The sequence below is a fragment of the Telmatherina bonti genome (genome assembly GCF_933228915.1).
Source record: "Telmatherina bonti genome assembly, chromosome: 1".
Taxonomy (NCBI): domain Eukaryota; kingdom Metazoa; phylum Chordata; class Actinopteri; order Atheriniformes; family Telmatherinidae; genus Telmatherina; species Telmatherina bonti.
This window is the reverse complement of record NC_136619.1, coordinates 27,489,754-27,505,228: the sequence shown is the minus strand read 5'-3', so window position 1 is coordinate 27,505,228 and position 15,475 is coordinate 27,489,754. Positions and strand designations below refer to the sequence as shown.

Genomic DNA, 15,475 nt, shown 5'->3' with positions numbered 1-15,475 from the left:
ACCTGCGATTCCTTAACCTTCTCCACCCTGCAGCCTTCTGTTCTGGTCCAGTTCTATTTGTTATGAAAACACAAGCTGCACCATGTTTCCAAGCATGACACATTCAGAGTTCAAAGTTACTGTGACTGAAATGTCTGCAGGATTTTTTTTGTTTGATTTCCTCTGGAACAAAGTCAGTAAATGCTGGGATAAAAATGTTTGGACAATCTGATTGTGATTAATATGTTATTATTTTGCTTTTCTGCCTCTAATTCTGGTCTGATTCAGGTTTCATTTTTGGTTGGGTTTTTTTTTTTTTTTTTCATGCCTTATTTGAAGGCGTGAAGATATTCAGCTTGAACAGACTTAGCATCTGAACATGATGATTTTTTTTCTTTTTAGTTTCAAGGGTTTAACAGTGACTGAGTCAAGCACATCACTTTATAAAGCAAAGTGATGAGAAGACAAAAATTTAAATAAGAAAAAAATAAAAATAACATTGAAATTAGTGATTTTACCAGGAGTAACACCAGGAGCGATGTGGGATTCACTATCTTGTCCAAAGATGCTTTCAGGTGAAGTCTGAGAAAGTTGGAAATTGAACACAAGAAAAACATACAATATACAACATACAATCACCTCTACAACCGAACACCAACAACAAGCATTCATCATCGAACACACTGGCAAACGTCTGTGAGTGCAGCTATAACAAGACATTCAGAGAATTGAGGACATGTCCAAAAGTCTCAAGTGCAAAGGACACTTACACAGATGTTGTGTATGATGTAAAATAAAGTCAGCGTGCTTTGATTTGATATCCTCTGAAATCAGGAATTTATTCATAGTACATAACAAAGCCTTATCTTGAATTTAAAGGCTGTAACATGTTTGGAAAAAATGTGGGACAGCAGAAACAAAAGGCTGATAGAGAAGCTGGAGCTGGACAGAAACAGCTGGAGGGACATGTTGGAATTAATTAAGCTGATTGGCAACAGGTCGATATCATCTTCCAGAAGTAAAGATGAGAATAGAGTCATCAGTTTGCAGAAAAAAAATGCACCTACAAATTGTGCATGAACATTAAATTGTAAAGACTTATCTTTATTATACTTATCTGGCTAATTATTATATTTTATTATCTACCGTCCATAATACAATGAAAAGATTCAGAGAACATCTTTGTGCACAAGGGACATGGTTGAAAATCAATATTCGCTGCTTGTGATCTTTGGGCCCTCAGGCAGTACTGCAATAAAAACAGTGATGATAATGCCATGGAAATCACTGCATGGGCTCAGGAATATTTCCAGAAATCACTGTCTTTGAACACTGCTCACCATGACATCCACAATGCAGGTTAAAGCTCCATCAAAAAAAGCAGCGAGCATATGTGAACATGATCCAGAAATGCTGCTGTCTGTCTTCTCTGGGCCAAAACTCACTTCAAACAGACTGAGGCAAAATGGAAAATTGCTGTAAGGTCAGGTGATGAAAAATTTTGAAGTTATTTTTAGAAATCATGGAAACCATGATATCTGAATAGAAAGACCATCCAGTTAAAATGTTTCATTGAATAATAACTCATCTTTCAGTATGTATATATTTCCAATGTTTATTGGGATTAAAATATTCAATTTGCAAATCACTGTGATGAGTTTATATTTATATTTTGTGACACACCTATGCGGCAAACCCTGTTGGTTAAAAGTAAAGCCTATGCAGAAGTGCCAAAAGATGCAGTTCACCGCTCATCCACTAGGGGTTCCAAAAGAGAGTCTCATGTCAGAAAAGCCAACTTCACAGCTGAAATAAACATGTTTACAGCCTAATTTAGAAAACCATTTTAGGTTTAATAGGTCAAGTTTACCTTCATGGCAACTGTGGGGGGCTGACGTTTTTAATAACTCATCCACTTAGATGTTATTTAATCTTGAAATTCAGCATAATTACAGGGGAGCCTTAGCTTTAGCCTGCCTGCCTACCTCCGTTAGCTGGTTAGCTTCTTTAGCACTTAGCTCTTAGCTAGCTCAAGATTTTAAGCTAGCTAAGAGCTACCCCCCCCCCCCCCCCCCCCACACGCCAACATCTTTTTGGGAATTCTGTTTATACTTTTCTAGCTGATAACAATTTATATTTACAATATTAGGACAGATTGCTGACTCACCATGTTTTTGAATTGGGACAGACATTAAAAACAGCTGATGAAATGTGCATTAATCAGTACAAAGTACAGAATAAATACATGTATATTTATTAAGCACTGGGATCTGGTGGTTTTGTTGTTTTTAAAATGTCTAATGTTCACTTACAGCCGAACACAAACATTTGCCGTTTGAATAGCTTAATTTGAAGTTACTGTAAGCATTTTAATTCAACTGTTCAGATCAACAGATACTTGGATTCGTTGAACCCTCAGGCATCATCAACTTGTCTCCTGTTAAATTTTGTAGAACTGTTGCAACAAGAGAAGCTGGTTGGTTGAACCAGCAGAAATTAAATGTTTTAAAATGAAAAGATGAACAAAAATATGACAGTAATGTATACTGAGTAAAAAAAGTTTGCAGTATGAACATATCCTTTCAATACTATTAATCATAAATGCTGCTTTGCTGTGTGTAGTTACTATGACGTCTTTCTGTCATGAGAGCAGACAGCAAGTTACATTTTATATTTGTCTCCAGAAACAGATCTTCACAAACAGGAAAACTGATACCGTTTCTCTTAAGCTGTTTTCTTTCCTGCCAGATTAGTGGGAGCTGCTTCACTGTGTGTGTCAACCACCTGTTGACGGAAGCTTTTATTGCCTTAAATGTGCACAGCTCCTGAAGGGAAAAAAATACAGCCAAACACCTTTCATCCTATTTGACTTACTTAATGGCATAACAAGTGGTAAAATAACATTCAAAGTCAAAACATTCACAGATCACTGAGCTTAGCTTTTCAGGGGGGATCATAGACAAACTGACTGCCGTTTAGATCAGACGGTTCAAATCATGTTCAGTGATTCTGCATTATCCTAGCTCCTGCTGAAATAATGTTTAAAAAGAGTTGACAAAACAGAAGACTGAATGTAGGTGTTTTAAGCACTTTTTCTCTCCATTTGCATGGATGTTGAAAATCTAGACCTCATTCTGACTGGCTGATTGTTAACAAACCTCACCAGAGAAAACAATCACCAGTTAGACTGGAACATCTGCATGTTATACTGCTCTGATCAGGAACACATTACAGGTACCTGACACCTGTAAGGAGTTGGTTTGATTTGATTTTAGTTTGGTTTTAGTTGTATATTATGTACAAAACACACACATAAAAGTAACAATAAATGACTATAGAAATAACTTTTTTTTTTTATCATTTGGGCATTTTTATGTATGAAATCAGCATTTTAGGAGCTCAAAAACACAAAATTTTGAAAGAGGGTGCCAAAATGAGCACACCTTTAGCATTCAATTCATTTTATCCATGTGGTTAAGCTAGATAAATGAGTCAACACAGGTATAGTAGTACTTCATGTCTGTCCAGGTATCCCTGATTTTCACTTAACTCTTTTATTCATGACATGTCTGAGAAATGCCCCAATATAAAAGATTTGTCGTCATAAAAAAAAAAAAAAAAGAGAAAAGAAAATGGAAGTATGACACTGTATTTAACACGACTCTCTCAAAGTATATTATTGATGGTGAGAAGGTGGCTAATGAAAGCATAAAACAAAGCATGGTTTCCAGATCAGGAAAAGATCATGGAACCATAACTTTTTGGGTTCTTTAAGGAAAATAGGTTGGGAACCACTTCTTTACAAAAGAATGTCAAGTTGAGGATAGCGGCTAATGGCAAACCAAAGGAAAAAATATTCCATTTAAGCTCCTCCAGGAGCTTAAAATCTACATATATTTCTTTGCGAAAGCAGAAATGAGTCAGTTTCAATAGTATAGGCCTTCATACAGCCCAGAGACAGAGATTGTGATATTTATTCATGAATAGAAAATCATACAATGCTGCTTCCCTCTTCTTTGACACTGAAGCAAAAGTGTTGATATTCAGTTTGAAGGTAAGGAAAGACTGATTGGAGATAATGTTTCTCTTCTCCATCTACTTTGATGTTACGACTCATGAGCGACACTACAAGCACAGCATTTTTAATAAATGCAGCATCAGTGTTCCTGACAACTCATCCAGATTCCTGACATGCTGCAGACAGAGATCATTTTCATCAAAAATCAAGACTTCAACACAGCAGACTACACCTATGTAGGTGTGTGTGTTTCATCTTAAGACCTGTTGCCAGGATACAGCAAGGGTCTAAAAACCAGTTAATTAGTCATGATCCAAATCAGCTTTCTGCAGAAGCATGGACACAAAGGAACAGGTCAGATGTTTGGTGTCTTAATCTGTATCCACTGCCAAAACTGCTGCTCATGTTTCCACAACAAAACCATATGAGAAAACAAGATGAACTTATGTGCATCACTATCATTAATTCAATAAATGTGGCTTTCTTATTACTTGAAAAAGAAAGCAAGATGCCCACATGCCATTCCACAGGTTTGTTGTTGCATGCTGTTGTTTAAACTTAGTTATTTTATTTATTTCTCAAGATCATTTTTAATTAAATCAAGCCCGATTTTATGAAACATGGTGGCAGAGAATGGGCCAAAAACACAAAACAATCTTTAGTAATAATCTTGATAATTTCTTTAGAAAGGGTAAATTAGAGCACTGGCCTTCTGAAAGTAGCTCTGGTTTCAGCGTTGCCCCAGACACGAAACAGAGCTGAAGCTTTGCATCTATTCACCCAACAGGTGTTGAGATAACTCACTGCAGGCTTCGTGATCCATCAGCGAGGTTTGTTCAAAGCTAAGATTCGATTAACAGATCAGCGGATGAAACTGACATCAAATGGCTGTCGTGTTGCCCGATTTACTCCTGACATGTCCTTCACTTCCATCTATACATAAGCATTCACACATACATACACAACAAAAAAAATGAGCCTGTAACACAAGAAGACCCAACAAAATACATGTGTTTAAACACAAACAGACTGACACACTCCAGCGGATTAGTGCAGAATTTGCTGACGGTTGATGCTTGAAACGCAACAAAGCGCTCCCTCACAGCAAACACCAAGAATACTGTCTAAAGCTGCTTTGTTATGGCCAGTCTGTAGATTTGGGGATCTGAATTGGTACTTTTTGAGAGGCTGGCAATAAAAAAAAACCCCCAGAAAATCCACATTTCTCTTTCTTCACGGGGGAGGAAAATATGAGAAGCTTTTTTTTCTGAAGCTTGATAAAACAGGAGAAATATATCAGAGACTATGGCTGTGTATGTGATGCCTGCACGAGCGTCCTCTGATAGATTTCCACATTCACAAGATTTAAGGTGTGAATGTTCTCAAACACTAAGGAATTGTGGACAGTAATTTATTCTACAAGCTTCTACATCACCTTTTGTGTGTGTGTGTGTGTGTGTGTGCGTGTGACCAAACCCTGGCAAGGCAGTGTAATTTGCAGCCAACAGGTAAACCCGCTGGTGATGTTGGCCTTTGTGCAGCCTGCAGCCTCAGCACCGCTGATCATTACAGCAGGAAGCAACTCATGTACAAGGCTGAGGAGTTACAGCAAAGGTTAACTAAGAGAAACAGTAAACTATCTGCAAGATTAGTCCCTTTTGGCGAGAGGATTGTGCACACATTATGCCACCCAACATACAGCTCTGAACATCAAAGCTGTAAAAAATAAATAAATTTTTAAAAAAAGAGTTTTTATCTGAACTGTGAAAAATCAGGATTAGGGAGACAGATCCATTGATATGCAAAACAACAACTTGGAATGTGTGTGTTCATGTTTATGAGAGTGTGTGTGTGTGTGTGTGTGTGTGTGTGCTGGAGGGGGGAGGGACGGCCATGCTGAGCTCAGCAGTGATTGCTCTGTGTAGGAAGTAAAGATTACGCCTTCTCTGGCTGCGACTGTGATGAAATCTCACAACGCCAGTCATCACACTGAGATTCTTAATGGCGTCCCACGGTGACAGCACAGACGCACAAGCGCGCACACAAATATGAGTTGAAGATTTTTCATGTCCCTCCTTATTAGTCCAGCTTCACCATTGTAGCAGGAAGTGCAACACAAAAGCTAAAAGGTTCAACAATAATTACATTTAGTGGTCAAGTAGCTGAGAGCGGTTGATGTGCTAGTTTATATGGGTATTTATCTCTAATGAGACCCTTCATATTTGTAATAGATATTCAGAATAATAGCCTCTTTTCTAATTCCACACATTTGGCTCACCATCATGATCATTAGCTGCTTAAACACAACGCGCACATTAAGTCAGAGAGAAAAATACTATCCTCATGTAAATTATTAGGATTGTATTATCTCGACAGAGTCTTAATGTCGTACAAAGCAAGCATTTTGCGTACAGATACATCGGTTTTATTCCATTAAATCACTGAGCAGTGCTGCAAAAAGCTTCTAATCCCACTAGACTGAAATCCAGACAATCTGCCCTCTTCAGTCACACACAAAAAAAGTCATAATAGAAAACACAGATTTCCGTTCACAGTCTCATACTGTCTAATGAAGCATAGTATGAAAATGTTTTACTTATCCAGAGTTTTTTTTTACTGATCTAAATATTTATTAGAGTAACACGCACTTGTGTGTGTGTGGGTAAATTACTCCCTTCCTTAGTCACCAAAAGAGCTGGTCTCAACCACATTATCTGGGTTCTGTTACCAAAGAATCTTCCTACTGCCAAGTTATTCCTTTCCAGGACCTGATTCTGCAGCTCCACTCATCACCATCCTCCTCTGAAGAGCCTCTTGATGCAGGAGGGATTCATTCTGAATGAGTCGTTCATTTCGCAATTTTTCTGAGTTTAGAGTGTGTGTTGATGTCAGTTACGAATTTATGGTGTAATGTCTTTGGTGAAGGACTCTTAAGGACCTCAGAACATTTACGACCTGTTAACATGCAGCGGTACTGGTTTCACTGACGAACGACTTATTTCCTGTTATGGGACCATTTAATGCAATCTCATTAACTCGTTTGGTAGTTTGTACAAAATGCTAAAGAGGAGGGCTGAAACCCTGCAAATGAGTGTTTTAAATGTTTTTAATCCTTTGAAAGAGAACACACTTTCTTTCCTTGCATCCTGTCTCTCCTCAGAGCTCTCTCAGGCCAGTAAAAATCCCTCCAAGGCTGACTACTGCTCTTTTATGTTTTCTCTTTCTTTTCCGTGCTTCCTCTGATAATGTTCTCTTGTGATTCTTTGCCAAATCAGTCAGGGTGAGCATACAGAACAGTGTGTAGATATCTAGTTGCTGGAGTCTGATGTGATGTCCAAAAAGCAAAATCAGAGCTATCATGTGATGTTCCGATCTAGCAAATAAAGTTATGAAGTTTTCTCGGCTCCAGGACCCTACAGGGAAATGATGGCTCCAAAAATATACATACTGAATCAGTGTGCCGTCAAAACGAGTCAAGGGTTTTAAAGCAGTCTGAGATTTGTGAACGAGAGGCTCAGATGCAGCAAAAACTGGTTCTAACCATGGTGGTTCTAACACCAATGTGTTTATCAGAAGGTTCTTGTGCTGAAATGCAGAGTTACATTTATCCAAATGTAATCCTTTAGATTTTAGCCTCAAGGTTTTTTGGTCTTATATGCTGAGAAAGACATTAGTTCCTCTCTCTTTCTTTCCAACCTCCTTCTGATACATCAGTGTGTTAAGTCATCAGTCTTTAGTAGCCTACATTGCAGATGTTTCAGTTGTAATTGGCTTGAGAGATTATTTGTTCACAGTTGTCCTTATGGTGCAACCAGGTATTTACTAAGATGCTACTCTGGATTATTGAATGACTTTGTAAACTATTGCACACACTCCTCTTGCAGATCGATGATTCCTGGGTTGGAGGGGTACCAATTGTCTTGAATTTCTTCCATTAGTGCTCAGTCTGTCAGCTGTGGTTTGGTGGAGAAAATACACTTAAGGGATTTTTTTTAACCTTTTCTAACCTTATGAGCACTGAAAACTCCTTTTCTGAGACTTTCATTAACCCTCGTTCTTATGTCATGATACACCAAAGTCATTTTGGATTATTCTTATTAATCTTCAGAGCAAATCAAAGTTCATTACCTTTTTGTTCAGTTTGCATGAAATTCTAATAATACACATGGCCAGGTTAATTCAGAATAATAGAAAATTAGAACGAATTCTCAGTATGCCAAGTATGTCTGTTTATGCATTAGTCAAAAACACAAGTATGCACCGCTGGTGTGTGTCTGAGTCTGGGTGTAAGGATGCATCATGTTTCTGTGCCTAAAGATAACACAGAGTAAGATGCAGCACAACAGGCTAAGAGACCTTTAGCACCCTTCGTACAGAAGTTTGACCATCCGCTTTAGGCGTTGCATTGACCTTTGAACTCTGACCCCTGTAGTTACACACTGTTCCCCTGTAACTATACACGCCCACACATACAGGCACTGAGACAAAGACACATTGGTTGCTCTTTTTCCACACACACACACACACACACACACACACACACACACACACACACACACACACACACACAGATGGCCCCGATGCCACAGACCTCCCCTCACCCCTGCACTCATGCCCCACTGCCTCTATAATTAATGGACCAGCCCTGCTTCAGGTCTCTGGCAGGAAATCAAGGATGTGTGTGTGTTCATAAATATTTACAGAAAGCACAACAAATCCTCACATAAAGAATCTCAGGACTTGAACAAACTGTAAGACACTAAAAGCAGGGAAATGAAGATGCAGGAGCCCCTAATTTAATCCCATCATCCACTGTTTCAGTCTCTTTCGTAGCTAATTCCATAGGATGCTGAAAGACCAGTTCTTTCCTTTGCACAGTATAAAGCACATAAAATGATTTTTGCTTTCTCTTTGGGACAAATCAGACTCTGAAACCTGATAATTTAGTATCCACTTTAGCTGTAGTTTATTTTATTTATTTTTTTTAAAGTCACAAACATCTCGGTTATTTGACTAAATGTACGCTACTTGTCTTTTACTTGAGCGAAAAACACAACTTGATTGATTGTTGTACTCACAGAGAAACCTGCCCAGAAGGGACACGAGTGCCGGACTCTGGGGGATGTGGTAAGAGCCAAAGCAGCGAAGCTCACTGCCAGGATGAGACTCCCCAAAACCATCTGAGAGACTCCCAAAGCCAACATGATCCTTGTGCGGGTCCGGTACTCCCTCAGACGGGACAAGCTGCGGGACAACGACGCCGGGCTCAGGGATCCCGGACCGCCGATGGCGCTGCTGCCGCCGCGGGGCAGCGCGTTAAACGGCATGGTCGCCGAAGGCTCCGACAAACCGTGTTAAACAAATGCAGGTAAAGGCTATATGGACAATAACATCCACTCACAGCCGCCGCAGCGCTGTGCTGCAGCCTGCAGGGAGCTGGTAAGACAGTGTGGTCAGTGTCCGACGTGGATGATCTCCATCAATTAAAGATTCCCGGTGAAGCTCCAATTAGAGATGCGCTGCGGCTGATGGGAGGAGAAAGGTGAGCTCCGTAAGGACTGCGCGAGGTTGTCATTAACAGAAACTGTTCATCTTTTAAAGTCCGAAGATATTAAAGAAACAGCTGGAGTTCTTGGTGACGGCTGTGGAAAAGAACCCATTCCTTAAAAGTCAAAGAAAAAAAAAAAAAAACAAGAAAAAAAACACCCAAACGCATCATCCTGCTGTCAGCGAGCCTTGCACCATTGTCATGCTGTCATGTCTGCAGGCTCTCCAACAACTCAAAAAGCGACCCGGGTTAAATACAAATAAATAAATATTAAAACAGTACCCTACTCCTCAAGGATTAAAGAAAAATGACAAAGCAAAAACTGTTTTTTTTTCCCCTGGCATGTGGTGTTTTGGTTTAAGCGAGCAGCGCTTTCTTCTTCTTCTCACAGGAAAGCCAAGCCAGCAGTCAGGACAGGAGACGCACACTGCGTATTGGAGATGTGCCACACTGCGCGCCTACATGGCGGCGAGCTGCACACAGTCGGTTTTACTACGACGTGAAGAAGGGGAGGCAACGTTTTGGGAAGAAGAAGAAAAAAAAAAAAAAACCTGCCTCACAAAGCGTGGCAGGAACTGATCTCCATATGAAGATGATCATGTTAACAGTAAGGAAATCAGGTTTCACCTATTTGCTGCCGCAGCTCTTCTTGTCTTTATATTTTATTGTGATTCAATTTAAATAAACAACTAAATAAATTGTAGAGGTTTAAGGTGGGCTTTGCTCCAGCCGCAGTCTCTTGCATTTTTGTCTGCTTTGTAATTTAATAGCAACCCTTCATCATGCAGGCTGTAGATAAGTGTGGGCAAACACCTCACACCTGGGGAATAGTTTGCATTTAACAGCTTAGAAAAGACTTTCCACATGTTATTAGCCATTATGAGTAATTAGAAAACAACAATTAGCTATCTGGGAGACTCAAATTAGCATTTTGTGCAGCCTATAGATGGTTTAAGATAAAACGATGGACTAAAGGTATTTATTAGAGCTCCATTTAATTGACAGCTAGAGGGATGAAGAAAAAAATATATCATATAATAGTGTTTAAACACCCAATTATACTTTTTGTAGGAGATACTCTTATATTGTTATCTTCTGATCCAAAGATCAAACTACTGCATCCTGCAAAGCACCTTCAGTTTTAATAACTGTGGGTCAGAAACAGGCAATAAATTATCTATTTACTCAACATGTTGTAAAAAAAATCCTTCAAGAGAATGTAAACTGCAAAACTCAGAGGTGAAAAGCACTGATATATTTTCATCTGAACCCGATTTTTAAAGAATGACATCTGAAGCACCTCATTGGTTCTGACCTTGTGTGGAACTCATAAACAGCTCATCCACGCCACCTGGTGGGAAGTTTTGGTGACGCGGTTAAATGTGACCAATCAATAAGCAGCATACAAAATGCATATTTTCCTGAATTTTTCATTAGAACATAAATAAAAGATTAAACATTCTGAAGGTAATTATTTTATATCCGTCTTGAAAATAGATTAAATGACAGCTCTATCAGATGTGCAGGACAATTTTTCATCCTTTTCAGCATGACAATGATGACATGATCTGGTGAAGAAAATCGCTGAAATTAAAGCAACTTCACATTGTTGTTCTCCAATAATTAAGTATTAAGCACAGAAAGTACATTTTAAGTTCTGATCATGGAGTATAAAAAATAATGAAAAGGGAAACAAAACTGTACATCCTTCTTAAAATTAATTTGAGGGATTTCTTTTATAAAAAGGGGTTAAAGAAGAGACTTCCAAACAACAATTATTTCAAAAATGATTTTATTTATTAATACAGTGGTATACTTAAAATTGTGTAGGAGTGGAGAGAAAGAAAGAGAGAAAAAAGTCAGCCACACGTAAAGAGCTAATATCCAATTAAAGCTGTGTTATATCTAAAAAATAAAACAGTACTGGTGTGCCATATGTAATATATTGTCTATTAGTAAAAAAATACATTTAAGGGCACACAATATAGCATCCAGTATCACAAATTAGTGAGGGGGACACTTTTCGAGCACACCCTTCCTAAAAGAACATGTTTTAATGTATTATAGCTCAAGTACTTTCTTGATCCTCAAATGATGAAAGCACTCTTATGCCACCGTAACACAGTGTCAATATATTGGTAGAAAAGGTGTGATGTATTATTGTTAGGTTACAATTTCAAGGCTTGAGGGTATATTCAGAATACAAGAAAAAACCACGTTCACTTTTCTCCGCTTTTTAAAACATGTTTTCTCTAGGTTTTATACAAAAAAAAAAAAAAGAAAAAGACATACAAAAAGTTCATTTACAAACGAAAAGAAACAAGGCAATTTGCTAGCTTTATTTACAGCCACTTCTCATCTGTCCTTTCGTTTTTAAAGTAATGCATAGCAGATAAAAGAAGCGCTTACCTTTGTTATCTTTTATCAACTGTTACTGAGTGCTCAACTCAAGTTCATGTATACAGCGGGTTCACAAAAATGGCAAAACAAATGACATTACACCATAATTTATCATAACTTATTTCTTTCTTCATGAAAAGTGAATAATCTGCAGATAAGGCATCACTGCTTATTTGTGTCTGAGTGCAAGAGTGCACAGAGAGAAAGAGAGTAGAAGAGAAAGATGTGAGAAAGGAACTGGACGCTACTGGACCTGAGTAAAGAACATGCATAGATCTCCCTCAGGCTGGAAGGAGAGACGAGGTGCTCCATAAAAAGTAAGCTACCAGGTATTATTGGAAACGGAGGAACAAAGGAGTGAAGGAAGAACGTCTCTTTGTGTGCTGCTTGGCTTCATACCAGCTCATGTTTTGATCCTTCGATAGATTCCTGCAAATATCGACACCTTTCTCACACCTTCAGTAAAATGACTTCATTGTGGGGGAAAAAACGCGACGATGCTCATAAGTACTCAGTCTCCTGAACTGGAAAATAAGACTTCTAATTTAATTTATGAGTAAAATTTTAGTAAATCTTCTCTATACTTCTATATATACTGTATGCATATATAGCATAAATATACTGACACAGATTTCTGAAACATGTATGCTGCCTCAAAAGCCTCCATCCATCTTAATTTATGTAAAAAATTAATGAAACACGGCTTTATATATAGTATCAATCCTCGGTGATACGGGGCATGCATCAAAGGTTTCATTTCACATCAAAACTTCAAATTGCAGAAGAATTTATATATCAACTTGTAACGATCATAGGTCTCGCCTTCATCCACAGATGCAGTAAACAGCACTGACTCCCTCTTCTTCAGACTTCTGACTGTGGTGTGTATGCATGTAGTGCAGCTGTAGTGTATGTACAGTATGTGTGTTTATATGCACGTCCGACGTCTTGATTTCCTGCACAGTTCCACATTCAGTAACATGACACCTGCTGGTCCGTCCTTAAAAGTGGTCAATGAGCACAGAGACACAGTTGGCTCCCACCAGGTAGTTGGGGTCCCCGGGGAGAGACTTGTTCTGCCAGCTTTTTGGGTCACCTGTGGACAGACAGATGTGATAGGGGGCAGTTGGGTGAGTGATAACAGCTGCTGTCTGTGTGACTTTCATGCTCTGAATCTTTTTTTAAGCTCCAACCCTACAATCCTTTAACATAAAGTCATGATGGCCGGCTGCAGAGCCCAGCGGCGCAGAGGTCCATCAGCACAGTGCTGACCACCTGCAGCTTCCTTATTCATCCTGGCAATAAAACTCTGAGGCTTATTTTAATTAGATTTTTTTTTTTTTTTTTTTAGATCTACTTGTTTTTATTGAAAAATGCTGCCCTTTTACTGTCTGACGAGCTATTTTAAGAGACCACCCATTAAATAACAACCTTTTTGGCCAACAAAGTGTCCAATTAAGGTGTGCGAAATCAGACAAATAATTTTTTACTTGTTTAGGAGACCAATACTTCTTTCTACCCTTGCAATGGTGGCAAAACAATCCAGCTTATTTAAATGTAATGAAACTTCTAGCACAGGGGTGTCAAACTGCAGTCCTGGAGGGCCGGTATCCTGCAGGTTTTTGTTGTCTCTGTGCTCCAACACACACCTGACCGACACTTAAACAGGTTGACAAGAAGCTGCTGGATCCATTGGTTTGAGTCAGCTTTGTTGGTGGAGGGAAACAACAAAAACCTGCCGGATTCCGGCCCTTGAGGACTGAATTCTGACACCCCTGTTCTAGCAGGTCAATGTGTAAACAGTGTTTAACAGTCGCATTGTAGAGAAAGCCAAGTATCCCAAAATCACTGCTCTAAACTCTCTGTGCTGTTCTGAAGGCTGGGCAACATACAAGAGATACAAAATGACCACATGACCATTTATGTTCAGCTTTACAAAGAAAGTGAGGGGATAAAGATACACATGTGTCACCGTCTTACATTAAGCTTACTATACGGATGTCCCTCATCATACATGGATACAGTATTTGGCTGTTAGCAGGGCTTAAAAATGAACAGCTGGTCTCAGAAAAACTATCACAAGTCTACCAACTGCTTCTAGCTAAAAACATCCGCGTCAACAAATTGACCAGTTGCTGAAGGTAGACTGCTAATGCTGACTCAGTGTAGCATGAAGCAGAGCTTACTAACCAGCTTTCAGTATATTCTGTCAGGTATTATTTTCTCCTTTTGCGCTCTGTTAATGGTTGAAGCTGAGATAAAGTTTGCCAGACATTCATGATAAACAGAACCCATTTATTTCATATCCTACAGAGGGCAGTGTGCCAAAACAAAAACAACTCTACATGAGTTATGTGTTGCTTTTAATCCTTTTTATATACTCTAGCCCAGGGATTCCCAAGTCCAGTCTTGGAGATCTACCATCCTGCAACCTTTAGATGCAACCCCTGTCCAGTACAGCTGAGTCAAACAGCTGCATGTCATCCAGCTCTGCAGAGGCTGCTAACGAGACACTTATTTGATTCAGGCGTGTTGGAGAAGGGTTGCACCTAAAAACAGCAGGATGGTAGATCTCCAGGACCAGACTTGGGCACCCCTGCTCTAGTCTGAAACTACAGCAGAATTTTCCTTAATTCATCTCTGTGCTATCAATCCTACTTATAGTCGCCAAACAGGCTTCGCTGCTCAAATATACTTCAGACATCGGATTCACTTTACCTAAAAGACCAATTACAAAAATTATTATAGCCTTGGATTTTTTTTTAAAAAATTCATATCTTTAAAATATTATTTTCTTAGAGGGATTAAAAATGATTTTTCTTATATCTTAAAGCACAATTCAGAGATCATGATTTTATAATGAAAAAATTATTGAAATGACCAAAATATTAAAAAAGCCTCAGATTAAGCTTTTTGTTGTCTATTGACTGTTTGAACTCATTTTACAGCTTCTGTGAATCTTTATGGGATAAAACACACACACACACACACACATATATATATATATATATATATACACATATATATATATATATATACACATATATATATACACATATATATAAATATATACATATATACACATATATACATATATACACATATATATATACACATATATATATATATATATATATATATATATATATATATATATATATATATATATATATATATATATATATATATATATGTATGTATGTATATATATATATGTATGTATATATATATATATATATATATGTATATATATATATATATATATATATATATATATATTATATATATATACATATATATATATATTATATATACATATATATATATACATACATATATACATATATATATATACATACATATATACATATATATATATACATACATATATACATATATATATATATACATACATATATACATACATATATACATACATATATACATACATATATATATACATACATATATATATACATACATATATACATATATATATATATACATACATATATACATATATATATATA

At 37.8% G+C, this 15,475-nt stretch overlaps 2 protein-coding genes across 2 annotated transcripts in view; both read right to left on the bottom strand.

Moving 5' to 3' along the window:
- Positions 1-9,324, bottom strand: part of fam189a1 (family with sequence similarity 189 member A1) — a gene marked incomplete at both ends in the record, with an annotated part of 103,032 nt that extends 93,708 nt beyond the window's left edge. Inside the window, one exon of the mRNA XM_079242340.1 lies at positions 9,076-9,324. Within this exon, the coding sequence (XP_079098466.1) occupies positions 9,076-9,324 (249 nt within the window). The remainder of the gene's footprint in view (positions 1-9,075) is intronic.
- Positions 9,325-12,946: 3,622 nt separating this feature from the next.
- Positions 12,947-15,475, bottom strand: part of tjp1a (tight junction protein 1a) — a gene marked incomplete at its 3' end in the record, with an annotated part of 50,730 nt that continues 48,201 nt past the window's right edge. The window contains exon 29 of the mRNA XM_079264289.1: positions 12,947-13,041. Coding sequence (XP_079120415.1) covers positions 12,947-13,041 — 95 coding nt within the window. The remainder of the gene's footprint in view (positions 13,042-15,475) is intronic.